A 26,804-nucleotide genomic window follows, 5' to 3' on the forward strand; every position below is an offset into this window, starting at 1 on the left:
CGAAAATATTAGCAAGAAATATTTTGCTTGTGAAATTCAAACTATGAATCTAGTGTGTTTTTGTGGACATTTTTACTGATGCAGCTTTTACATCGGAGGGGTGCCAAAACGATGTCTTCAACCATTCTGTGACACAGGGAAGAATACATACTTATTTTCATGTTCGTAGGGGCTCCAAAGCAGAATGTTTTACATTGTTCTGCAACGAGTCCTCAGCTGATTGGAAATGTTCAGCAGTAAAAATTCAAACAGTGTTTTCAACACTTTTCTTAAAATTCTTAGAGATTGTTCTGCAGCAGCACTGGTTGTTCTGCGATGTACGTCACAGTTTCTTGCATATTTTGCTTTGGGGCATAAGGGTTCAAGGATGAAAAATCTCCTTCAGAACAAAAATTGAGAACTATTTTTTTTTTATTTTCATGACCGTTATTTGGAAGTGATCGTTACGGGAAAGATTACTGTATATACATACCTCTGAAACTCGTTCCGTTATAATGTGAATAGAATCTTCAGGTACTTTCGCTATAATTTCTCGAGCTGCATCAAGCTTTTCACATGCTAATGAATGAAGACAAATAAAGGAACAAATATCAGAAAATTTACGTTTTCATTGCATACAGTAATGGACAACACTTTTCCAATGCGTCTTGATTTCCATATACATCTTGAAGATATAAAATATGTCACTATCAGCAGTTATTTTGCAATAGATTACACATGTAATTTTTTTCTTATTAAATATAACCAAACTCACCAACAAAAATTCTCATGAGAGAATTTGCTTGCTTCAAAGCTTCTAGACGCTGAGAGGGGTCGAAAAACAACCAACCAAGAGCGCTTATTTTCTGTTCATCTTCCTGTAAAAATAAAAATGTTTAGCTTCAATGTGAATTTTATTGTCATAATCATTACTTAGTCTGAGAGATAAATAGCTTTTTCTCAGCCCAATATATCAAGGAAACAGATATTTTCTGGATATTATACCAAGGTGGACTCGGAAAGAAAAGTTACCTGGTCTCTGCCGGAACTCAAACCCCAGCATGCCACCATCTACACAACTGGAGACACGATCCTCTGCCTTTATTTCATGTATTGTGATGTGAGGCACTGAAGTAGAGGAATTAGCAGCCTCTCTTAACTTCAGCAAATGGCCCCCGGTGGACAGTAGAGAGAGATAGATGGCTTTTTTCTCAGCCAATATAGGGTTTGCGAGAGGGACTGGGTTTGAGTGGAGACCAGATGATTTTCTTTCCAAGTTTACCTTGACATAATATCCAGAAAATATCTGTTTTCATTACTTAGCCTATTTAACTAAATCAGAATTTCTGGACAATCAATTATTTTTATTTCAGAGAAAATTTGACAATAATGTTAGACTGAAAACTTAACATGGCTCATTCTTACCTGAGTTGTTACAACCCTGGTGATATTGTCATTGCTACTGATGGCCCTTGATTCAGAAACTTTGTTTTTCACATTTATCACAACCTTCTTTGTTATGGATGGAATGTCAAGTTCTGCTTCTTCGGCATATTTAAGACAAAGCTGACGTTCATTATCATCTGCTACACCTGAAAGAGATGGAAAAACAAACCAGAATTTAAATCTTCAATAAAAAAAGTCATGAATTAAAAACTTATAAATGACAATTGCATCAACAAAAACTGAAAATCCTCAAATAAAAACCTGTTTCTTGTTCAGTTCTTCTGAAAATTTTGGTTGAAGCGCTTCAAAACTCTTAGTACAGTGTGTCACCAAATATCCAAAGTGACTTTCCCTGACTTATTTGGTGAGCTAAGACTCATCCTTTGGTGACATCATTAGTAATTAAACATTTGTTATTTGGCGAATTTGGTAATTTAACACTCATTATTTGGCAAATTTAGAAATTCAACACTTATTTGGCAAATTTAGAAATTCAACACTTATTTGGCAAATTCAACACTTATTTGGCAAATTAAGCAATTTCAACCTCATTATTTGGTAGAATCGTTATTTTGCTTGAAAAAAAGCCAAAACGAAACATTTCATCGAGATTTGGTGCAATGATGGTCGACAATAGAAACTCTTGATTGTTTCTACTGTTAGCTGTGGCAACTTTTTTTTTTAAAACAGAAACTGACTCACATTTGTGGTTTAAAGTTGAAAAACTATAGAAAACTATCACTATCTACAACTGACTAATCACAGCACAATAGTGGGTATCTATTGGTTTTTTGCGATGGGAGGCCGAATAAGACACGATTTTTCGAAATAAAATTAAGCATGGGAACTTGCCAGGAAAAAAATCTGTGACCTCCTTTTTTATTTCATAACTTTTACATGATGATGCACACCCTGTATTATAAAAGCAATTGTATAATATTTTCTTCCCTTATCTATAATAGTGAGTGTGTGCCCCGCCAAAAAGCACAAGACCTGGTCTGGTCGTACTTGTCACACATCACTCATAGTGGCTCATTAATGACATATTAAAATTACAAATGAGCAAAACAAGCAGAAATAAATTGTGCCACATGAGTTTTTCTATACCTCGGGCGTCAATCATGAGAATAAACTTTATACAAATACAAGGCCACAACAGGCAAAATGCCCAATCAGTTATTTTAGGCTGAGGTGAAAGATGCCCATAACAAATATGGATGTCATATATTTCTAAAATACAGGAACCCAATTAAAAATGCAATTACAAACAATATACATACATGATAAAATATTATACAATGCCCATAAAAAAATATTTATGGTTGTCCCATTTGGATATATTCTCAATTTACCCTAATATGTTTATCATATTTCTTTTTTAAACGTGTCAATTGTGTTAGAATTCATTACCCTGGGGGTAAGCTATTACATATATTCAAACCCCTATTTGAGAAAAATGTAAATAACATGGAAATAAATAAAATATCGACTTTCATGTATATATTCAAAATTTTGATTATCACTGTTCAGACATCATGATGGATATATAACTATGGTAGAAAAAAATTACCTTCCAAGAACTTAGCATACCAAATAACCTGATAGGACAAAGGCAAAGTGGCTGTGTATGGAGCAACAAGTCCTATTCTACGTTGATCAATGAGCTCCTGTGAAGTAGAATTGAATATTATTTAGATACTTAGATTATATAGTAAGTAATATATTATATCAATGTTATATCAATATTATATCAATTACTTACAACAATGGACAGAATATACTCCCCCCCCCACCCACAAAAATCGCTGAAGATTCACCACAGGAAAAAGAATAGGATTTAATCTTTGGACTCTCTGATGTTATTTGTAGGCAGGGACGGGAAATTGAAGGTAAAGAGAAAAAATGATTACAAAGAAAAATTTCGAAAAAATGTTTTGCCTGTAAGATTCAAACAATTAAAGAATTCGATGGAATGATTTGCACAGAAAACTATAATTTTTGATGCATTTATCTAGCTAGGAGTACAGCTGCAAATTGTTTGGGTCATTTTACTGGTGCGGCTTGAATGCTAGAAAGGTGCTGAAATGAAATGATATATCACATAGATAAGAATTTTGTTTAGAGCCGCCAATGTGTGTAGGGATGCTTGTATCTCTCAAATACAGGATAACAGTGGGAAAGAAGATAGGTCACAAACAAACAAAAACCATGGTTAACACCACTCCTATTAATAAAAAATAGGATGAAACATAACATTCATCACAAAATGGTTTGAAGTGGTTATTCAGGGTGTATTCTATTCATATATATTTAATTGGGAAAAGCAAAAATATGCACAGGAAAGAAAATATTTGTGCAATCAAGTAGCTATTGTAAAAACTGATACTGATTTCTGCACTGACAAGTGAACATTTCCTAATATGCCCTCAAATATTCGAGATGCCTTCAAATCAAAGCTCTTAACTAAAAATAAGTCAACAAAAACAAAATTCAGGATTCATAGAAGTTATCATTACAAACAATCATTGGTTTCTTTTCATTACTAGAGATAGTTGTTCATTGAAAACAAGTTTGAATAATCTAAAAGCTGTATAAAAATCTATATATATAAAATTGATTTTCTGTCTGTGTATGCTCTCTATACAAATCTACAATTTTAGATCAATCGTCGCCAAATTTTGCATACATACCAAATGGGACCCGACTTGAACAATAAGCTACTTTAAAATTTCGTCAGAGCAGGGCAAATGCCCCGAATGGGCAAAAAACTGTCGGGCAACAATGGTTTTTGAGCCTCAACAATCACTTTCCGAACGTTTACTTTGGTTACCGTGGTTCCCTAGCAATGCATTTCAGATGTGTATATGCCTTCACAATGGTTTGTCACTTCTTTAATGCTGCCAATATATTCACAATAGTTTATGCATATATAATGGTTTGCCACTTTTTCAATAGTCGTCAGAATCATCATCAGCATCACTTTGAGGGTCAGGCAAAGGATGATTTCCACAGAAATCAGTGTTAAAATTGCCGATTTTACTGTATAAATGCGGAAATTTAGTAGGGTTTTCCTGCCACATCAATAATTATAAAAATTATATTGAATTCTTGATTTTTGAGATATTGAGTTCGCTTACAGATACGAAGCTGAGAAAATTAGACATGAAGTAATTAGCTAAACCTACTTTTCAGTTGAATATTCATGCTATATATAATACATAGCTATATATAATACATATACATTGATTGAAACTTTTTATTTCTATCCTCTCAGGCATGAAAATTAATGTCTCCGGATTGTCTTTTGATATTCAACTGCATAAATTCATGCAGTTTTTAGGATGTTTTAAAATTAATTATGGACCTGTAAAGAGTACATAGAAAAATTCCACAGCTTTAACTAAGCATTTTTGGAAGCTGAAACAGGTAGATGGATAACTTGAAGTTCGGGGGGGGGGGGGAAATTGAAATACTTAGCACCCCTTAAAAAAGGAAAAAAATATTCATTTCCATGTTTCTTTAAATCTAGATTTGTTTCTTTCATGAATCGCGCACGAACTCGCCATACTGGTTAACTTAGACACGGTTTATATGTCCCACAAAGAAAGAGGGAGATATCACGTGATCCAAAAAGCCTCATTGAAGAAAACCCGGGCAGCGCCGGGTATTATAGCTAGTACTTTATATTAACTGACAAATAATATCATCCTTCGATAATATTATTATGCATCAGTATTACTTTATTATATTAGATTACCCCAAAACCTTATTATCTGAACAATAATTTCATTCATGCTTGATTTTCAACTTTGTGTAATTCTGAATTTTTTTCATCCCAGTAATCCGCTCTTGGGATAATCTGCATTTGGAGAATCGAGGTGCTACTGTACATGCAATAAAAAAACAGAATACAGATCAATTTTCACTCAATACGTTATATTTGCTTTGATATCTCCTTGAGATGGGAAGCAGGGTGTGTTCAGTCCTTCAATTCAATACTGAAGGCCTTTCCCAACATCATGTCTCACTAACAGTTGATAAAACGGGGGGGGGGGATATGAAAGGAAGGGCGAATACAACTATTTCTTCTATTACTTGAAGTCTGAATTTTCCTTTATATTGTTGTTCTTAGAGACACTATGCTCGATGAAAATTAAGTACTAAATTGTTAATATACAGATTAGTTCTTTCATCACAAATTATTTGTTTTAAATTTATCGTTTTTAAAACAAATATGAATTTACAAGATATACAGAAGACTGGAAATATCTTCACAACATCCAGTCTTCTGTATATCTTGTATTAACAAGTGAAGAGCGACATTCATGTCATAAATATGAATTTCATCGAAAACACAAAAATTGCACAACTGAAGTGATGCTAAACAAACAAAATACCTTGACATATGCTTCCAAGATGATCACGCACAGATCTTCTTTTGATGAACGTCCTATGACTCTAAAAAACAAGACCAAATGAGCCATTATTCGCAAGTGGTGGCTAGAGAGACCCGGATCTTTCTCTTGAATCCATTTACTCATTATCTCGAGAAGCCCTGCATCAAAAGAAAAATGTGATCAAAGCATCCTCTGAAATGCAGTTATGTCTTGAAATCCAATTCTCAAATTCTTCGAAACTGCACAAGTATTAAATTGCTGAACAGACTGAATTATTGTCCCGCAGTTCTAAATTGGCTCATTGATGGAATCAGTGTTGAATCACCATTCACCACTGTATAGGGAATATTTATGAAAATAACAGAATTTTTCCTATGAATAGAATATGATAAGGGATCAGTGCATTCAGTCCTAAGGAAATTAATTTGTAAGTGAGCCATAACAATAACGTTAAAACTCTGTTATAAGCATTTTACACAGCGTTGAAACCTTTCGAGACTGACATTCATCAAAGAAAAGTTTACATTCTCTTTTATAATTTTTCTTTTCCATCAATGTGCAATTTTATAAGGTTTAAAAAAAAGCAATATAAGATACCATCAATATCGTCTAAAATTATATATTTCTGCATGGTAGCATGATATCCTTGGCTTTCCTTTCTTATTTCCTGCAAAGAATTGAAATGGTGATTCAAGTCTCAGTACAAAACAGCCATCATTTGAATTTCATATGATGTAATTCAGATAATTTTTCTTTCTTAGTCATCATTGTGCCAGACATGTTTCTCATTGCATGATAAAAATACAGTAAAGCATAAACATTACCGCAATACAGTAATGCACAATACAGTTTCATGTAGAAGAAATTCTATTGTATATTATGCAGTTGAACTCAATATAAGCAAACAAATCTAGCTGTTTTTTATTATGCACATAAAAGAATACATATCTGACTTAATAAAAGAACAGTACCAAACATTTTGGTTTGAACAACCCCCATTTCACTAGCGAGTAACATGTTAAAAATATTCCCCAATATTATTATTATATATAATAATATATAACAATATTATTATACATAATATATATAATAATATTGTTAAATATGGCTTAGATTTTCTGATCATTGTTTCGCAGCAGTAAAAAAAAGCGAATAGAATGTTTGATTTCATTCTTAAAAAGGTGTCTTCACGTTCTCCTAAAGTCATTATTTTGCTTTTCAGGGACTTAGTTTGTCCTAAAATGGAGTATGTAATAAGGTTTTTGAGAATGCACTTACAGAGGAACATATACTTGATTGGGGGGGGGGGGTGCACAGGAGAGCTACGTGTGCTCTTGTTGGCACACAAGGCTTGAGATATGAAGAAAGACTTGATTTATTCAATACTTTTACATTAGAAGAACACAGTTCAGTTGTAAGGGGATATGGCCATAGTGTTTAAAATTTTCAATGGGATAAACCATGAGTTATTAAGACACTGTCAATCGAGAGCTTCAACAAAGGGACACCAAGTATTGTTTGGTAAAGGACAATTGCAGGTTGGGGGTGTCTCGCAGGGAGTTTTTTCTAACAGAGTTTTAAATAAATAGCTTGCTGCAGGGTGTTGAACTACCACAATTGACACATTTAAAAAATATACGATATTCATATTGGGATGAATCTAGAAACTATCCATACTTAGATAAGACAACCATAATTTTTATGGGCAGTGTATTGTTTTTATCATAGCCATTAGTTTTTTTTTTTGTGATAATTGCTTTTATTTTGCGTTGTTGCAATTTAGATGTATTTGATGCTGCAATTAGATGTATTTGATGCTGCAATTAGATGTATTTGATGCTGCAATTAGATGTATTTGATGCTGCAATTAGATGTATTTGATGCTGCAATTAGATGTATTTTTTATGGGCACTTTTTTCAGCCACCTCGTTGGGCAATTTGTCTGTTTTAGCATATGTATTTTGTTGATTGCAATTTGGGGGTTTGTTATAAACCATGTTTTTAATAATATTGTGATATTTGTTTGTACATATCATCATGTCTATATACTAGAACTAGATAACTCTATTTTAGATGTTTTGTGAAAAACATGTTTAAACATTAAATAAAGTGTATATTTAATATTTATCATTTTTATCATTATTGTCTCATTTTCATCATTTTTGTTGTACCAAACATTTTCTGCACACAAGGACTAATTAGAAGGGAATCTACAATTTATTGCTGATTCTGAAAGGCAGTATTTGACATTTCTGCCTTTTAATTACCATTGAGAGATGGGTGCGCTATCCTCTTGGTTTGGGACTCCCTGCGGTAGTAATCATTTTCTGTGGTCATGTTGTCGCAACTTCTGCTGTATCCACCCCACGCCAGGAAAGTTTCTGACAAAGACGAATCAGATATCGAACTCGCAACATGTCTAAATATCCTTTGGTGCTTTAGGCGAGCATCTTATCGACTTGGGCTACTGTGCCCATGTGTATTTAACATTTTGAGTTAACAAGTTATATTGAGGTGACAATATATTGAACCATATTTGGCAAAAGTATCTAAAAAAATTATACATTCTCTATTTAAAAATTATTTAAGTTTTTAAAAAATCACCTCTATTGCTTGCATCTCATGAAAAATCTGTTCAAAATCAGGTCTGTAAATAAAAATCAGCAAAAAACAAAGATATCAATCTCATAAATTGAGGGATACATTATTTTCATTGTTACTAAATGTAGCTGTTCAAGTAGTCCCTCCATGCTATATGTGTATTATATAGTACATAAATATTACACTGCCTATTTGAGACACTTATATTTGCACATAACACATATTAAAAAAAAAAAAAGGAATAACTAGTATTTTCCCCCCAAAAATTCAAGTTTAACAACATGTTGCATAAAAAGGTCATAATACTTACATTTTGTCCCAGTAATCAGTAGGGAGTTCTTCCAATGGTCTTATGCTTTGGGTATTTGCCCGTATTTCCTGCTCTGTCAGTTTATCAACAAGGATACGGCTGTAAGCCCACAGGTAATCGTACCAGTTGAGACATGCTGGGAAGACAGCTTTGAGATTCCCACTCAAACAGCCAAATAAAGCTTTTTGGTACATTGGGATTCTCGGCTACAAAATAATATTGTCATTTCTTCAAAAATAGCAAAACACAGCATTGGTTCCAGAATTTTCAATTCCAAATAAGACAACACAAGAAAATGCCTTTTCGTTACACAAATGAAACTTTTCTGTGTACTTATATGCAAACCGTATAGTCTCTATACAAGACATGTCTTATTTGAACATCCACATTTTCATTACTTCACTCTTGCATTGAAAATTATTTTCCTATAACAAATTTTTACAATGAATCGAAGTGACTTTGTTATATGAAGATTCGGCATTGTACTCATAAAATATGTTTTTACCTCTTCAGACATTCTCCAACAAGCTACTTTCCATATGTCCCTGTACTTGTTCCCTTCCACGGGTTGTAGAGCTTGACCTTCAACAACTGATCCATTGTCATAGTTTGGATCATGGAAAAGACGCCAACCTTCTAGTGATGCTGCCAACCATGGATATCCAAAATTTTCAGCTATCTTTTGGGCCTTAAAAGTATATTTAAAACACTAATTACCATATTGCATTTTAACATATATAAGGAATCCAGATTTTTTTTTTGGCTTAAAATTTTGAAAAAAAAGTTGGAAGAATACATTTTATGATAAATGTGATAAATCAGTTATTATACATAATAACTGATTATAATGCACAGTTACCAATCATCTTGGTAAGTTTGATAAATTTACAGCTTTCCACCGGCGAATATGCATACAGGCCTGGAAGTGAAAATTTGGAAAAAAAAGTAGGAAAAATAGGAAAAAAAATAGGAGGGTAAAAAATGGAATTCCCGAATTATTATGGCATTTAAAAATGTTGTAGCCATTGAGATTCACACTTTATATACTTTAATTATAGTATTATCTATAAATATTTTAAGAAACTCAAGTTCTAATGAATTTAAAAATCTTTCATTTCCACAGAATGTGCGGCATCGAAAACAATGTAAATGGCAAAACTAAAAAGAAATTAATCAAATTACTGTTACTTGAAAAGTCCAACTATTGATCGTGATACATTTTTCCCCTGTGCTTTTCAAAGAAAGAAAAAAAAACCAGTCTAGGTGCCGTAGAAATGTAACCCATGCATGCTTAACCGATTGCCCACGGGCAGAATGTTGCCCCAGAATCATCTGTTGTGGCTCACAACTTCAAATCTTATTTTGTAAAAATGAACTAAGCAACACTTCTACATCATTCAAGAGACCCTGCAGCACAGTTTCAGGTCATTCAAGTGGCTCGCACCACATTTACAGATCACCACGGCACAGTTCCAGATTACTCAAGTTACCTCAGCTGCTGTTCCACTTAAGTGACCTGTGGATCATTCCTAGATCACTTAAGTGACTCACTGCAGAGTTCCAGACCACTAAAGTACCCGCGGCACATGTCATTCAAGTGACCCGCAGCACATTCCCTGATCAGTAAATATGTCGCAGCATATTTACAGATCGCCGCGGCACAGTTCCAGAGCACTCACATATGTTCATGAATGTCATCTCTTTTTTTTTTCAAAGACAACGGCAGTCATCGATAGCATACACACAAACCCCTAGTATGCCTTAAAACACACATGCTAACCAATGGCCCTCAGAGTTATCTTATGTGGCCCAGGACAAATAATAAAACCACACAAGTGGTTCAAGAACGATCATCAAATCATTTAAGTAGGACTCATTTCCAGATTAATTCAATGGCTTGCGGCACATTTCTAGATCATTTATGCTGCCAACAGCATATATCCAGATCACCTAAATGACCCCAAGCACATTTCCAGATCACTTGAGTGACCCGAGGCAAACCCTCAGTTGACTCACGTGGCTCGTAGTTCAGTTGCAGATGACTGTGAGTGGCTGGAGGCACATTTACAGATCATTTGAGTGGCCCGCGGCACACAGATTATTTTAGTGCCGTTCTTGACACATTTCCAATCAAGTGGTCTGCTGCACACTTTCAGATCATCCAAGTGACTTGTGGCACATTTACAGATGATTCAAGCGGCTCGCGAAACACTTTCAGACCACTTGAATGACTCAACCTTATGAAGAGTGTGGGGGCCACTTCATTGATTTGAAAACGTGTCGCGGGCCACTGAATTAAGTGATCTCGAACAGCACTGCAGATTTATTTGTGTGATCTGGAAATATGCCGCGGGTCATTTAAATGAGGTAAGAATGTGCCGCGAGCTACTTAATTCATTTGTAAGTGTACCGAGGCCACTTGAGACACGCCATATTTAGGCCATGGGTTTAGCACATGCTTAAAATAAGGGGCCGTTCAAGTATTACGTCAGCAAATTTTTAGCGATTTTTGACCCATTCTTCCCCCTTGTTAGAAATCAGCGAAACTCTTACCCTCCCCTTTCAGCAAAATTTTGTCAGCGCTCTGCCCCCCCCTAACGCATAGTGGTTGGATCAGAGACGTACGTGGGAAGGGATCTTGGTTGGGGGCTCGTGGTCGTTCTACCCCTCCTCCCCAATCTATATATATAGACGATCAAAAATATATTTTTTAATCAAATTTTTTTTTCAGAATTAAAATTTCGAAAGAAAATATCTTATTATAACGTGAAAATTTCTGCTAATTTCAATACTATTTGAAGGCTAAGAATTCAAAATTTCTTTTTAAGAAATTCATTGTGACCTTACCTCTAAGCCCATAGATAATCCTTAACCCGCAGTAAACATTTGGTCGGTGCGGACCAAATGTGGCCTGTCCCTCTCAAACCTAATTTTGTAAAAATTAACCAAGCGGCACATTCACAGATAAGTGACCCGCGACACAGTTCCAGACCATTTAAACGATCCGTGGCACATTTAGAGATCCCTTGAGTGACATGTGGCACACTTTTAGAGCACTGGCATGGCCACCAGTGCGGTTCTTTACCACTCTAAGTCACCCGCGGAAAATTCTAAGATTACTTAAGTGATCCATGGAATAATTGCGGATCACATGAGTGATGCGTGGCACAGTTCCGGAGCACTTAAGCGGCCCGGACCAGCACCTCCTAGAGATAGGCCTCTGCACAACAGTATATAATAGTTGCTATAAACGCGGCACAGGTCCAGAGCACCTAGATCCGCAAAGTATTTAGAGATCATTAAAATGGCTGTGTAGGGAACTCAATAGGGAGAATGTTAGTTCAGGTGCTCACAAACTAGCGAAAAGTTTTTCTCGTTTTTGGCGCAACTAGTAAGATGCCATTAAGAATACTGTATTTCACATTTTTATAAAGGGTGTGTGATGAAGTAATCATCCTAACACCCCTCCCCCGTCATCAAAAATCAGCAAATCAGAAACCACCACCATCGATGCTGACGTAATACTAGACACCCTAAAGTTATTTCCTGACGGTTAAAAATCTGGATTTAGAAAGCAGCTAATCGGCTCGCCCCCTCCCCCTCCCCCAGTGAAACCAGACGTGGCTCGGGATCTATCCCGTAAAGCCGGTTTTCCTATCCACCACCTGGATCTGGTCCACCAATACGAAAAGCAGTACTACAGAGCGTAATATGGCTCACAACAGCGCTTTATGTCGGCGTGATAGGCAGACTGCTTCTGGGGGAGTTAAATGCGTTGTGTGCTGCGCGTTCCACCGATCTTCTCTTCATTTTTGCTGTGTTCTCTTTCCTTTCCTTTGAAACAGGAGCATGCGGCCGATAGAGTAGCTTACTCCAGGGCCATATGCTATAATATACTGATCTGATGAGCCATGCTTGGGAAACACAAATGCATAACGTGATTAGGTAGCACATTACAGCTGAAGCGAAATGATCCAGTTCGGTTCACGTAGCGCAAAATGCCTACTAGGAAAACCTGGCTTCGAACGCTCCTTACAAAATACGGGGAGAGAAACCTATAGTCTCTTGTGTTTGGACAGAGTCTGTCTCTACTCCTCCCTTTTTTTTCCTTCTTATTTATGGCAACCGATCTCTCAAACAGGTTCGCTTTCTCCACTGGATTTCAGTTTTAGCACTTTGACTATACGGCGCGGGGGCGAAAAGATACGATTGTCATCGTCCTAAAAAAAAAAAATTATTTTTTCTTTTTCAGTAGCGAGTTGTGAAGAAAATAAAACAAGTCAAAAGGGATGGAAAGCAGTGACATTTTGTGGTTTCTCGGAATTTTCGTAGTGAGATATTGGCTTTAAACAAAAGGAAGGGAGGGATAAAATAGGAATAGTAGGAGAGAATTGGAATAAAATAGGACAACTGCGACGAAAGTAAGAAAATAGGAGGGCATTTCTAAAAAATAGGAAAAGTAGGAAAAATAGGAGCACTGCGAGGTCTGTGCATAATACCCAAGCGTCGTTGGTAAATTTGATAAATACAGAAAACATTATCACTTTTACTAGTGATTATGCATAATATGCATGATAATTAAGCATCGCTATATTTGATAAATACTTGAAATTTATTGCCATTATCTGTGATTATGCATAATACCCCAGTGCAATTGGTGAATTTGATAAATATGAAAAAAATTCCAAATGAGACTAGTATGTGTGATGAACATAGTTAGACCCTGATATAACAATAAACTTTACAATCATACTTGGATATAATGACAAAATACATGTATGAATTATCATGTAGCATGATTTATCACGTTTACTAATGACAACACTTGGGTATTATGCATAATCACTAGTAAAAGTGATAAATTCAGGGAAATTTATCAAACCTACCAAAACACTTGGCAATTATGCATAACAACCATATTTATCACATTTACCATAACACACATATTTAATACTATCCATGTACAAGAAACCCCTTCTATCTATTTTTGGGACACAATTTTCAGCAAAAAGAGGTATGTTAAAACAAGGTAGGTACTGGCGCACAGAAATTTCAAAGATAAACATAATGAGCAAGCATAATTAACTAATTAATCACAACTTTCATTTCTTTTAGTTCATTTAATGTAAACAATTCATTAATATCTTTAATGAAAGGTGATGAGGTAAAAAATTGTGCTTTATTAAATCTGCAATTAAGGTTGTGATCCTATAGGTGTTGATGTTTTTTGCATTTTCAGTACACTAGAGCTAATAGGATAGATACCTGTAGTTTACAGTCAATTCTTAACTTTTTTCCCTTTCTCATGCTCATTCAGTGATAGGTACTGCATATTAACTGCTTAGAAACTGAGACTATTTGTGTGTGCTTTTTTTTTATCTTCAAGAGAAAATAGTACGAAAAGCACTGAGAAATGTTTCGAGCTTGAGAAACCACAAGCATTTTTTTGTTGCTTTAGACCAGAAGGAAAGTTCCAGGGGGCGGTAGAAGCTATGGATATCACATAGGTTCCTATGGGTTAGATCGCGTTGGGAGAAAAAAAATTTCTAAAGAAGGGGGCGATGGGAGAAAAAAGGTTGGGAAACTATGCTTTAGACCATTGTCTAAGCTAGGCCAATATTAAGACTACATACAATGAGCATGCCATTTTTAAAAGTATAATACCAAGACCATATATCTCGTGTTTTTTAGGGCAGGATAATTTTTTTTAAATAATTCAGCTGGCTGTTTTTGTACAAATTTTCATTTTGTCATTTTTTAGAGAAAAAAATTGAATACCTTTGAATTGTAAATTTGGTTATCATAATGCAAATCACATGCATGCATAAAAATGAAATTTCATCTTAACTGCTCAACTAAAGACAAAATCTTACATGATCCGCACCCCAGTGTCACTCTTTTTCGCTCACGTGCTGTAAAGATGTATAAATACGCCTGTGCAGTTAATGCATAGACTCTGTAAGGCATACATATGAGTCTGTGGCAGTTAAGGGATTAAGTACGAGGGGTGAAAAAAAAAGAACAGTTAATTCATCAGGCAATTACCCTTTGAGTTACCATGATCAGAAATGGCTCAACAGCATCATATGTCACTGGGAGGAGGAGCAGATATTTGCTTAGATTATCATCCTGTTGGACGGTCAATAGACACAATATAGGCCCTCACCATGGGGCTTACAGAACATACAGTTACATAGAGAACTCTGATGAACAAAAATTATCTTTCTTTTAGTTAGTGGAAACCATTCTCCATCAAGCAAATTTCGAAAGTAAAAACAGTATAATTCCAGAGCTTACTTCATCTAGATTTCCACATCTAAGGTACAGGAACATTATTTTCAGCAAACGAGACTCAATTTCCTGATTAAAAGAAAAATAAATTAAATCAATCATGATAACAAATATTTGTATCACAAAATTTAGGCACATTAAAAAATCAAACTATAGTCACCATTAACAAACTAAAAACTGTAAATCTCACCCTGTCTTCGGCATGTAAGACATTATTTCTTTGGCGAATGGGTGCATCTGGGTCAAGTTCTGTGATAAGAGAATCTCGTGTTGGACATTCAAGCGGATTCTTCATTGTGAGATCATGCAATGTATGCTCCCTGTAGTAAAAATAAAAGTTGAACTAATGATCAGGTCCTTTGTAATGAATGTTTAGAAACTGGAAACATAATTATGAATTTGACCAGCGAATTCTAACAGTTTAAGATTAAACTTACCATGAGACACTGCTCTGGTCTGCAAAACAATGGAGTTTTTCTTGATACTCCTCCACAAAATCATCAGACGCATTTTTTTCCAACCAATCTACGACCAGCTTTAAATATAAAAGATGAGATCTTGCATGTTCTAGTGTACATTTAATTCATACAATGAAATAAAGAAATAGAGCGAAGACATGATAAAATAAAAGTTCTGTCAAAATACACTTCTTGTACCGTCAACTTCCTGTGCATAATCTGCACATATAAATTTTGATACTCAGGAAAGAAAAGAAACCCCAAGTGAACTACCTATAAATAGTTTATACAAGAATACCTTATCAGCAAAAAAAAAAAAAAAAAATTATAAAGATATTATCCACATTTAAAACAACACACGGCCATTTGTGAATAATGGCTGCCATATCTGTTCAAGCAATTAATGACACCTTCATTTAAATATAATTCAATCAAGAAAAAAAATCACAAATAAACAGTGAAAACCATCCTATGTAGCACAGCCCCCCCCCCCTCCATCCTGATTAAGTGCCAATCTTGCATAACCTACCCAGTCTTAAAGGAAACTTTGTATTTTACATTTTTATGACTGTTTATAATAGGGGAACTACTACTACAAATTAACTGTACATGTACCTCCAACACACTGCTCTGCAGAATTTAGGACGAATCGGTACATGTCAGAATGTGTTGGATGAATGAATGTATATGCATGGCCCTAAACATATTTATGTTGTCAGAGTTATGCTTGTTTTGTGTTTTTGCTTGTGTTGTCTTCCATACTTTGATGTAAAGATGGCAAAAGCTTGAATTTTCATGCTACATAAGTATAATTGTGGAACTGCCTAAAACTAGTTCCTGCTGATAGATGAGTAATAATTTAACACAAAATGATTACAACATCTAGAACTAATTTTGAGATCTCTGTGAGAATTTCATTTAGCTACGTGGGATTTCTATTAAGTGCTGTCTACTGTCTCCTACAGGAGCTCTAGGACTGAGAAGGTGGTTAATGTCCTAAATTTTTGGTGAGTAAAATTTTTATATTAGGATTACAACAGATTCAACTGTAATTTGATATAACACCAAACTTAATATAATGCCAAGGATTTTCAGAATGAATGGTGGCATTAAATCAGGGTTCAACTGCACAATGATTCTTTCCTTGCAAGTCTGTGAGCTGTTAATATAATCTCTACTAAATTACACAATTCCCTCTTGCTTCTACATGAATCTCCAACCAAATGACCCAAGCATACGTTTAATTTTTCCAGGAACAAATGTTAGAACTCTGCCATTGAAATTATTCTGTTGCCAATATTCCTGTCAGCTTGGAACTTCTTAAAAGGATTGCACACACTACATAAGATTTCAAATAATATAGGCCTAAAATAAGTGTGGTATATCTTACCTGACACTGTCTTACAGAAGAATTCCTGGCAAAAAAGTTTTCCACCAGCTGCTTATCACTCATTATTTTCCCCTATAATTAGACAAAGTTTTTTTGCTGCAACAAGTCTTATAAATTTCTAACATGCAATAACCCCAAGAATATAACTTTTGCGATTACAAATAACTCACTAAATTCAATTAGAAATATAAAATACATATGTTATTCAAATTTTCAGATGCAGTTATAAATTAATTGTACACAGCTCATGAGAGGAAAAACAAATAAGAATTCAAGCAAAAAATTACCAAAGTTTCCAACAGGATCTCATCTTCGTCCACAGTTGACCCTTCAATCCTGTCTTTATACAATGTCCTCGCTAATCTCCAAGTATTTTTCTCAAGCCTGAGTTCATGAATCACGCTGCTGGCATATCTAAGGGACAGATAAGAAGGAAATAATAAGACAAGAATAAAACAAATGAAATCAAAGAATTTCATTTTGCGAAAATAAATTATAGTAAAATCTGATATATTATTCAGTGTTGAACTCACTTTTGTTGAGAAGGCGCAGATTTCTGCAATAGTGGCTTGAACGATTTTGCAGTGCTAAAGCACAGCTGAAATAAACAGACTAATTATAACAAATATTACGAAGAAATTTGAGTACATTCATCTCACCCAGAAACAAAAAAAAAAACTAAAAAAAAACAAAAAAAAACGGCGGAGTGTAATTATTAAAGCTTCAAAAATGATTAAAAATTACAACAGTTGCCTACTCTTCACCTCTCGCGTGTGGCAATTATATTTAAAAAATTCTTCTCTTTCTCTCAAACACTTCTTTCCTATAGCTTCTCTTCTCTAGAAACTAGTTATTTCTCTTTTCCTTTGTTTGTGCTGTACCTAATCATGAGTTGTTTGAATGATGACACTGTAAGACTCTAGGGTAGCAGGATTTGTAAATTCACATCTTGGCCACTCTCTATTGGTGTTCAAAATATAAATATTTACAAGTTTTTTGAGTGACCCATAATAATTAGGACAGATTTTGAAGATATTTTTGTGCATATTCAAATGAGTACACCCAGAGACAATTTTTCCAAAGCTTTTTCGAAGATGTCACCTTAGGATCCTTTCCTTGTTAGGAAAAAAATTGTCATATTTGAATATATTAAATGAAATTCACTACATTAAATTAATAGAATACAGATTTATACAGTTAATTTTCAACCATCCATGAAATAATACCCAACTATGCATACTTATATAAAAAACAAAGATTTCATAACAATCTGTCATTTTTCTGTATATTGAGTTAGCCTGTCTCCAGTAGAAAAAAATTTCCATACAATGAACACATAGAGAAAATAGTGTGTAACAAAGCTCGAGGGATCAGAGAAACACATCATTAATGAAGGATTTATCATATGTACAATTGGTGATTCCGTAACTCCCCTTGTTGCATTTTACTGGCAAACCGTTGATCTTAGAGGCAAACTTCCATTAGCAAAAATTATCCAAATAACATGTAAAACTCAGATACATCATTTATGTTGCAAAGGATTGTATAGTTATTAAAAAATTAAAACAAAAATTTATCTTCTTATATAGGCACCCTGTCCTCAAAAACATAATCAGAAAACTGTTGCCTTGTCTCCCTTGAAAAAAAAATTCTAAGAGCAATATTCACTGAGATATTCAAATTAAAAAATCGGAGAAAAGTCAGGAAAGAACAGCATAAACTAACAAACAATGCTTCTTTCCATCAAAGACGCCTTGAAGATAGCATAACAACCCAAAAGGTATGAACTCTATTATAAACTACCACCGCGAAAGCCTGCCTTCCCTTCTTTCCATTGTTTATGCTTGCTCTTCTCCAACTTTTTAAATTTTTGAATTCAAATATCTCAGTGAATATTGCACTTAAAAAGGTGGAATTTTGTTTTTTTTGGCCTCTGGAGAGAGAGAACAACACCTTTCTAATTGAGTTTTTGAGGACAGGTTGCATGTATAAACAAATAATTTTATTTTAATAACAATACAACCCCTCACAACATGAATGATATATATCAGAGTTATTTGGGATACCTTCTCTTATTGGAAGTATACCTCTAGAGTCAATGCAAAGGGAATTATGGAATCCCCTTGTATACTAATAATATGCAAAGAGTGAATAGATACCAGAGAGTAATATCGTTATGTAGGACTTAATAACAAATTTCAGTTAACACTAGAAGGACCGGCATCGGTCAAAATGACTGGAGATTGATTTTTGCTATGTTCTCTTGACTTTCATAAGATTTTTTAATGTTGTTTTGTTTAAATGTCTACATGAGTGTAGGTAAGCAATAAAATGTAAAAAATAGGAATTCTTTCAAATCAAATTTCATAATTCCCAAATTCCCACAATTTTATTTTTAATATAAAAATTCTTTGTTGCATCTATATATCACACTTTTAAATTTTTTGAAATCTTTGTTATATTAGAAATGCTTGGCATAGATTTCTAACTCACTGAAAATGTATCACTTGTTTTACTATTGCATAACAGGGTCTGGCATCACCGTCTTTCTTCCTGATACAGTGGAACTTATTGTTATCAGCAAAATTTTAATTTGTGAACTAAGCTTCTAGATAATAAATTTTTAAGCTTTCTAGATAATTTGGACAAGGAGGAAATAATGTATTTCAAGTTTCATTTTCTACAAACTGACTAAGCATATACTGAGTCTAAGTCAAATGTAGTAGAAAACATGCACTGGCAATCTGTGGAATATAGAACAAATCTGTAGGAATACACATATATCTGTGAATTACACAGTGTTTTTAAGCCACATGGTCAACCTTATCAATACCATTTAGTTGTAAAACACAAGGGTTTCAAGAATTTTTTCTTAATTTGGGAATATATGTTTCAACATTTCAATGCATTGAACTAGGTAGAAAGAAATTTTCCCTTACCCTCAAAAACATTCATTTATGTTTCACCGAAAACATTTTATATAACAGGCTACTTGTTGAATTTCACATGAAATTTCTTCCCAATCTTTTATTATTATACCTACCAAGGTAGTAACATTCATCTTCAGTTTTTTAGCAAGTATTGGGAAAGTAAAACAGTCATCAAGTGGTCACATTTCAATAGTTTTCCAATAATAAAGATTCAGTGATTCCCACTACTATATTTTTGGCTAAACTAGTATTTTTATTTCATTATGAGTCAGTCAGTAAGGATGCTTTCAAATAGCCAAAGCAAGCACATCTATATTAGAAGAAATATAATGTCATGATTCGACAAAATATTTGCTATGCATGCAATGAAAAAGTATCCATAACATTACCGGTCAAACTGACCAGTCATGATCTTTTAGGTAAAGCAAGAGATATCTCACTCATTTAAAAAAAAACATATTATGGTTTAACAACATGATGCTTGAGTATATTTTTAGGGAAAATCGCCAAAATTCAACACTCTAAACCAGTGTTTGTCTAAGAACCTTAAGAAACCTAAGTAACTTTAGAGAAATCTCCCTTCCCTTGTGTGTAATCACATGTCCACGCAAGTGCTGGGGTGCAGCTGCCACATACTTACTTACCACAAACAGGGGTGGGAAGTGACAAAGTCCATTTCGGAGCAGCTTTGGAGCAGCAAAATATAGGATTCTGAGCAGTTTTGGAGCAGCAAAATATAGGATTCGGAGCAGATATTTATAAATTGGAGCAGAGAAATTAACAATATTTTTGTTAACCCTCACCCCTTTTCAAAATGATACTACTGCATTTTTTTTTTATCAAACATCTTTTCAACAGCTTGTTTTTTGTTGTTTCAGGCTTTTGACACCTTGTTTGAAAGAGCGGCTGTCATAAAATTTTTCGCACCAGTCTATTAAAGATGATTTTTGCTTACTGAGGGTACTATTTGCTGTCTGGAACAGCTGCCCTTCAAATGGGCTAAAAATTTTCTATATAAGTTTTGAATTTTTTTATACTCAGAAAGAAATTGTTGCAAAATGGGAGAGAAATGTGGAAGAATCAACACGGTGTTTGGCGATTCAGCACTCATTACTTGGCGATTCAATACTCGTTATTCGACAACATTGGCGATTTAACACTCGTTATTCTGCAACATTGGTGATTTAATGCTTATTATTCAGCAAAGTTTCTAAATTAGCAATTGGCGGACATGCGCTTTTTACTCCCGGAATGACAATTTTTTTCATGAAACATCTGGATTTGACGCAATGACGATCGACTACAGTAATTTCTGCTGCTTCCAATGGCAACTTTTTTTTTTTGAAAATGGAAACTAACTCGCATTTGCGCTTTAAAGATGAAAGACCATTGCAAACCATTTTCAGTTGCACGATCACAGATAATATCGGGATTTCACGATGGAAAGCCCGATGCAGGGGCCAATAGTTCAAGTACAGTGGAATAAAACACGCTCTTCTCGGAAAGAATCGTTTCGCGGCAAGCAGGAACAAAAAATTTTTGCCGTCCTTTCTGAAATTCCGTGCATACTGAAGCAAAATTTTCTATTTGGGGCAGAAAAATACGAAATTACACTATTGGAGCAGGATGGCGAAGCTGTTAATTTTGGTGCAGTGCGGCGCAATTGGCGCAAAGTTCCCACCCCTGCACAAATGTTTTTTTCCTTCTTTCTCTTATTCTTGCAGAATACTTCCCCTTGCTCCAAATGATTATTTACACAAAAATTTCATAAATCCAGTACAGGACAAAACGCCTCTGTGGGACATGAATGATAAGCATTACCATTCCTGTGACATTCAGAGAAAGTTCCAGTGGAAAAAGTTGTGATGGTATATAGAAATCAAGAAAATGATAATAATAAACAGTACTTTAAGCAATCAGTAAATTAAAAAACAATATGCATGGAATTGATCACTAATCATATAAGCAGCAGTATAATGAAATTTTTTTTTCACAAAATGAAGAAAATCTGGTTTGTTTACCAAAGGAATGCTCTTTATGATGCGCATTTCACTATTATTCAGTTTACCGAACCGGAACACCTCCCCGGTCGCAATTCTGATAGGGTCAACAATAATAATTACGACATGCTATGTCGTTAGAGGTAAGTAAATTGCCTCTTTAGCTATAGAACGAGATGTGTATAGTAAGTGAGTTAGCTGCAAACTGAATAGTGTCATGATCGCAATTCCACTTTAAAATATTCAATTAGAATTCAACATACTCATACTTTCTTTCCCCTCATTAATTATAAAAATGTGGTACATTCAGTTTATTTATAACGAATATAACTTGTTGGGATCCATCAACAACATTGACCCCAATATGTGAAAGCATAACCATGACATAAAGCCGCTCTAGCCACATGTCTTGTTTTCAACATATCTCTGGCATCAGAAAGACACCTACATTATCATCTTATGAGTCACAATTGCTGAGATCCAGTTTTTAACAGTTCAAATGACTTGCCAAAGAGCCAGATAAATGTAAATATTTTTTTCTCAAAGTCTAATCAATTATATTAGTTTTTTGCATGAACAAAGAAACCAAAAGTTAACTATCTTGATAGCTTTGTGAGAGAGGGCGAACTCATACACTCGCCTCGGGAATACTGTTTGACAATGGTGTAGTTCAAAGTGCTAAGCACTTAGAGATTCTTTTGTGACACTGCGTCTTTAAATTTTAAAAGAGCTAGAGGCACTTTAAAAGAGGCCAGATTTTTTTAGGATAAGGGGCCTTAATATGAATAAAAATTTTGTCACATGTAGCTGCTTTTAGTAGACAACCAACTTAAAGACAATGGTTGTACGTCTATTTTGCTCCTTTCTTTAATACAGAGCTTTCTATTATTCAAAAATATGAGAGATGCCTATTTTTGTTTTTAACTGTGAACATCAAGAATATTAACGATAAATACCATTATAGAGAGTTGATTATATATTCTATTATTGTAGAATAACTGTGTATTTTTAATTCCACGAGAAATGCAATATCACATGTAGTGAAACAAATTGTTGAAAATTGAGTACAATAAAAACAATGCAAGCTTGCAACTTACTTCTTCATAATGATGAAGTAGTTCAAATGCTTCATGCTCACCAGGATAACTTGCATATAAGTCATAAAACTCTTGATAAAGATTTGTGGCTAAGGAAGAAGAGAGAGAGAGGAAAATCATCAGTAACTAATGATTTGAAACTTTTATAGAGGGAAAAAATACATAAAATTAGAAAAAAACTCTGGATAGCAAAATACAAACCGTTATTTTGTGCGAATAATCTGTGCCATATAACCTGCAGCAGCATATACTGTATTTTAACGTGTATAAGGAGCACCCCTGATTTTTTAAGTTCAAAATTTGGAAAAAATTAAGATATGGCTATAATACTAATTATATTAATGTAATAAGACACCCCCCCCCTATTTTTGGAAAAATGGATTACTCATGAATGTTACAATACTGTAATTTGTACATGCAGAATTCTGATTGTTATTTTTATCAATAAAAATGAAATCTTAAGAACCAGAAGAGGTTTTCGATCAGATTTTTTTTAGGGGAGATGTGATTTTCCATAGGTTACTATGAAAAGTCATTTGATTCGTTGCAGCTTCTGCCCAAAATTTAAAGGTACATTTTTTATGAAAACACCAAGGAATGCTATAAAAAAAGACAAACTGATTGAAGGCTAAAACGAACAGCTTCGAAATTGTATAAATGAGAATCTACAGGAAGATAAGAGATGCTGAAGATCTTTTTTATTTCACACTATGTACACCAGCTGTAGTCTTCTATAAAGCTTGTGTTGACACAACTCAATCGAGTTCATAAGTATCTTCATCCCTTTGTGATTTGGTCAGCTCATTTATGGGTCTAGAGTGTTGCACTGAAAGAACGCATACTCTGAAAACATAGGCCACCTTTTTTTTCTTACTGCATTTTATATTTCGGCTAAATCTTTCATTTTATATGAAAGGGTTCAAAGAATTTCAGAAAGAGAAGTGTAGGTACATCAGGAAAAGGTTCCGAGGAAAAACATAGTTAATCAGGCCTTAGTGACAGTAATTCTCATGATGACTGGTGTAAACATTCAGCTGACGATGCGAATGTCTTATGTTGGTGCGTGAATTCATATCATCAAAAAGTTTGGTAAGCTGAAGTATTCGTTAAGCGAAGCAAGAAAATCACAAACAAATCTTTGTTAGTTGAGATATCACTACACTTGCAGAATCAATTTTTTTTCAACACTTATTACAGTTTTACATATAATTAAGAAAATGTCAACAACCATTATTTATTCTCAAGTATTAATGCATCATAAAAAATTTACAACTTAATTTTCCTCTCTAGATGTTCTTTGCCCCTTTCAGCAGGTCAATACATTTCTTGTCTAGGCCCATCCTCCAGTTAGTGAATTTGTGCAATTCATGCTCACTTCCACCGTATTGCAGTAGGATTCTAATTTCTGTTTCATATTTTACTTATCCCAAAAATTCACCCTGACACAACCTCTTGCACAGAAACTAATAGGTATGTGCCACACAATAAAATCAGTAAATTATTAATATATGCAAAAAATTATAATTAATATTATTTTTTAGATTTAATTTGTTGTGCTTTGATTTACACAGATATTTGGACAAACCAAATATTCGGCAAAAGGGCCGAATACCAAATAGCAACCAAATGTATTCATCCCATCTCTATTTTTCATACTAAAATATGATAATGAATTCTTTAATGATAATTTTTATGGATTAATAATTTCATATTAAAATGTAATTAAAATAAAAGAAATAAAATTTAATTACCTAATTTACCACCTTCAGCATCATACAGCATTTCGATTCTGTTACTATCATCTACATCCATTGACAGCTGGAAGAATTTGAAAAATATTATAACATAGTATGTATACAGAAAAAAACGTTTGGAAAAATATACGAAGTGAAATGATTATACAATGAAACTCATGTCACTGAAGAAACGTACGGTATTAAGGATTTATCATTATAGATGGAATATATATATACAATGAAAAATGTATCAGGACCAGAGAGTAATATCGTTATATAAGCTATTACCATTATCATTATAGAGGCTATCATTATATATGATTCACTATAAATATATGTGGGTAAGTACTTATGTAATAATTTATATAAATCAGATTTAGAAAAGTATAGCACATATGCAAGGCTATATATTTATAGGTAAGGTTTTGAAAACATGAACTTATAAGCATGACAAACAAATCAATTTCTTTTAAACTACAAAAATTCTAGTATAAATGTTCAAACCTCATAGATTCCACTGACATTAGAGATTCCACTGCCTAATGTTGTGTCAATCGGCATATCTGTAAAATACATAACAATTTTTTAAATAATTTTGCACATTTCTTTTATAATCAAATAGTTGTACACTAAATACTCGTACTCAGGTGTATAAAGTAATTTCTCACTTATGCACCGGTGCAAGGTAACAAGAAAAAAGGTACATAAGTGAGAGAGAAGTACAAAATACCTATGTACCGGGTGTCAACGAGTCTAAACTTCACTTCTATTTGGCCAGATGCTTATGCAAAGAAAAGATTCAAACTGTGTATAGGAACTATTTAAAACATATTGAAGATGGTCTTCAATGAGATCCTTCATTGCTTTGGAAATTCATAAAGTCCACACAAAAACGTGGCAGTATTCCAAGCACAATGCAGTTTAATGGCTCTACTTCTTCAAATGGCCAAGAAACCATCAATGCCTTCACAGATTAATTTAAATCTGTGTTTATGAATAGCAATATTTCTTTACAGTTGATTTCACAAGGAAGTTTTTGGTGGAAATTGATGTCTTCCCTCTTGCGCACATACAGTTTAGGGAGGATGTCTTATGCGCTATAAGGAAGCTCAAGTCATTCACGGCTATTGGTCCAGATGGTATTCTGGCTTATGTAGTCAAAGGTTGTGGTGAATTACTGGCATGTTCGTTAACAATTATATTCAATAAATCATTGAGAACAGGTTACTTTATTTCGTTGTGGAAATTGGCAAGCATAGTTCTCATTCATAAGAGTGACCCATCAAATGTAACTAACTACAGACCAGTTTAGATTCTGGCAATTCAAAAGAAATATAAGTTCTTTCATCAAAATTCTAGAATCATTGATTCACGAAAAACTGTATAATCACTTTGCACTTTCATTGAATCCATTTCAGCACGGTTTTGTTTGCAAACGCTCAACTGAAACCAACCTTGTGAACTTCACCCATGATTTGTCAGTTGCTCTTGACAATGGGGAACAGATAGACACTACATACACAGATATCGCTTTTGATCGAGTAGATCATCATGTACTTTTGACGATTACGCTCACAATTTTGTCAAATGAATCAGTAGCTTGGCTCACTTCCTATTTGAGTGACAGAACAAACATTGTTAGGCTGACATCAGGAAATCTTTCTAAACCATATACAAGCACGTCTGGTGTTTTCTCAGGGGAATTAACCTAATTAACATCAAGGGGGGTCAGCCTAATTAACATCTCCATGCCATCTTGCAAGCGACGGGCTCAAAGTTCTCACAAATGTTTTTATTTACCTTGTATATGTACAAACATTTTAAACACTTCACCTATTTTACGTGCATGTAAAAATTATGACAGGCGAATTCCCAGATATTTTTTATAGAGATTCCTTAATCCACTAGGTAGTGTACATATTTCTTATTAATGTTTCTTTTTTCTCTAAGAGTGCTTTGCCATCACGATTCTTTTCTTCTTTTTTTTCTCTTGCTTTTCATATTAATTTCCTTCTATATACTTTTCTTATTATATTTTTGTGAAATTCATCTATTTTTGGTTTTTTATTTTTCGCGTAGACATGGCATTGTCTTCTTTGTATCGAATTCTTGATTTGTGTTTCCATTTTGTACATATATTTTTGTATTGTTTGGTTAATGATTTTATTT

The 26,804-nt window shown here is 34.1% G+C and overlaps 1 protein-coding gene across 1 annotated transcript in view; it reads right to left on the reverse strand.

The window, feature by feature from the left end:
* The window catches only part of Nup107 (nuclear pore complex protein Nup107), a 52,934-nt gene that overhangs the window by 17,181 nt on the left and 8,949 nt on the right, over positions 1-26,804 (reverse strand). Inside the window, exons 4-21 of the mRNA XM_089253312.1 lie at positions 25,140-25,198; positions 24,651-24,717; positions 22,900-22,988; positions 17,406-17,470; positions 17,160-17,286; positions 16,873-16,944; positions 15,462-15,559; positions 15,215-15,344; positions 15,031-15,093; positions 9,239-9,421; positions 8,734-8,939; positions 8,427-8,469; positions 6,420-6,489; positions 5,823-5,980; positions 2,996-3,092; positions 1,405-1,571; positions 755-857; positions 473-558 (exon numbers count right to left, since the gene is read on the reverse strand). Coding sequence (XP_089109438.1) covers positions 473-558; positions 755-857; positions 1,405-1,571; positions 2,996-3,092; positions 5,823-5,980; positions 6,420-6,489; positions 8,427-8,469; positions 8,734-8,939; positions 9,239-9,421; positions 15,031-15,093; positions 15,215-15,344; positions 15,462-15,559; positions 16,873-16,944; positions 17,160-17,286; positions 17,406-17,470; positions 22,900-22,988; positions 24,651-24,717; positions 25,140-25,198 — 1,883 coding nt within the window. The remainder of the gene's footprint in view (positions 1-472; positions 559-754; positions 858-1,404; positions 1,572-2,995; positions 3,093-5,822; positions 5,981-6,419; positions 6,490-8,426; positions 8,470-8,733; positions 8,940-9,238; positions 9,422-15,030; positions 15,094-15,214; positions 15,345-15,461; positions 15,560-16,872; positions 16,945-17,159; positions 17,287-17,405; positions 17,471-22,899; positions 22,989-24,650; positions 24,718-25,139; positions 25,199-26,804) is intronic.

The sequence above is a fragment of the Pholcus phalangioides genome, unplaced genomic scaffold (assembly GCF_987345545.1).
Source record: "Pholcus phalangioides strain wild (caught in Gottingen) unplaced genomic scaffold, Ppha-v1.0 ptg000037l_1, whole genome shotgun sequence".
NCBI classification, from domain to species: domain Eukaryota; kingdom Metazoa; phylum Arthropoda; class Arachnida; order Araneae; family Pholcidae; genus Pholcus; species Pholcus phalangioides.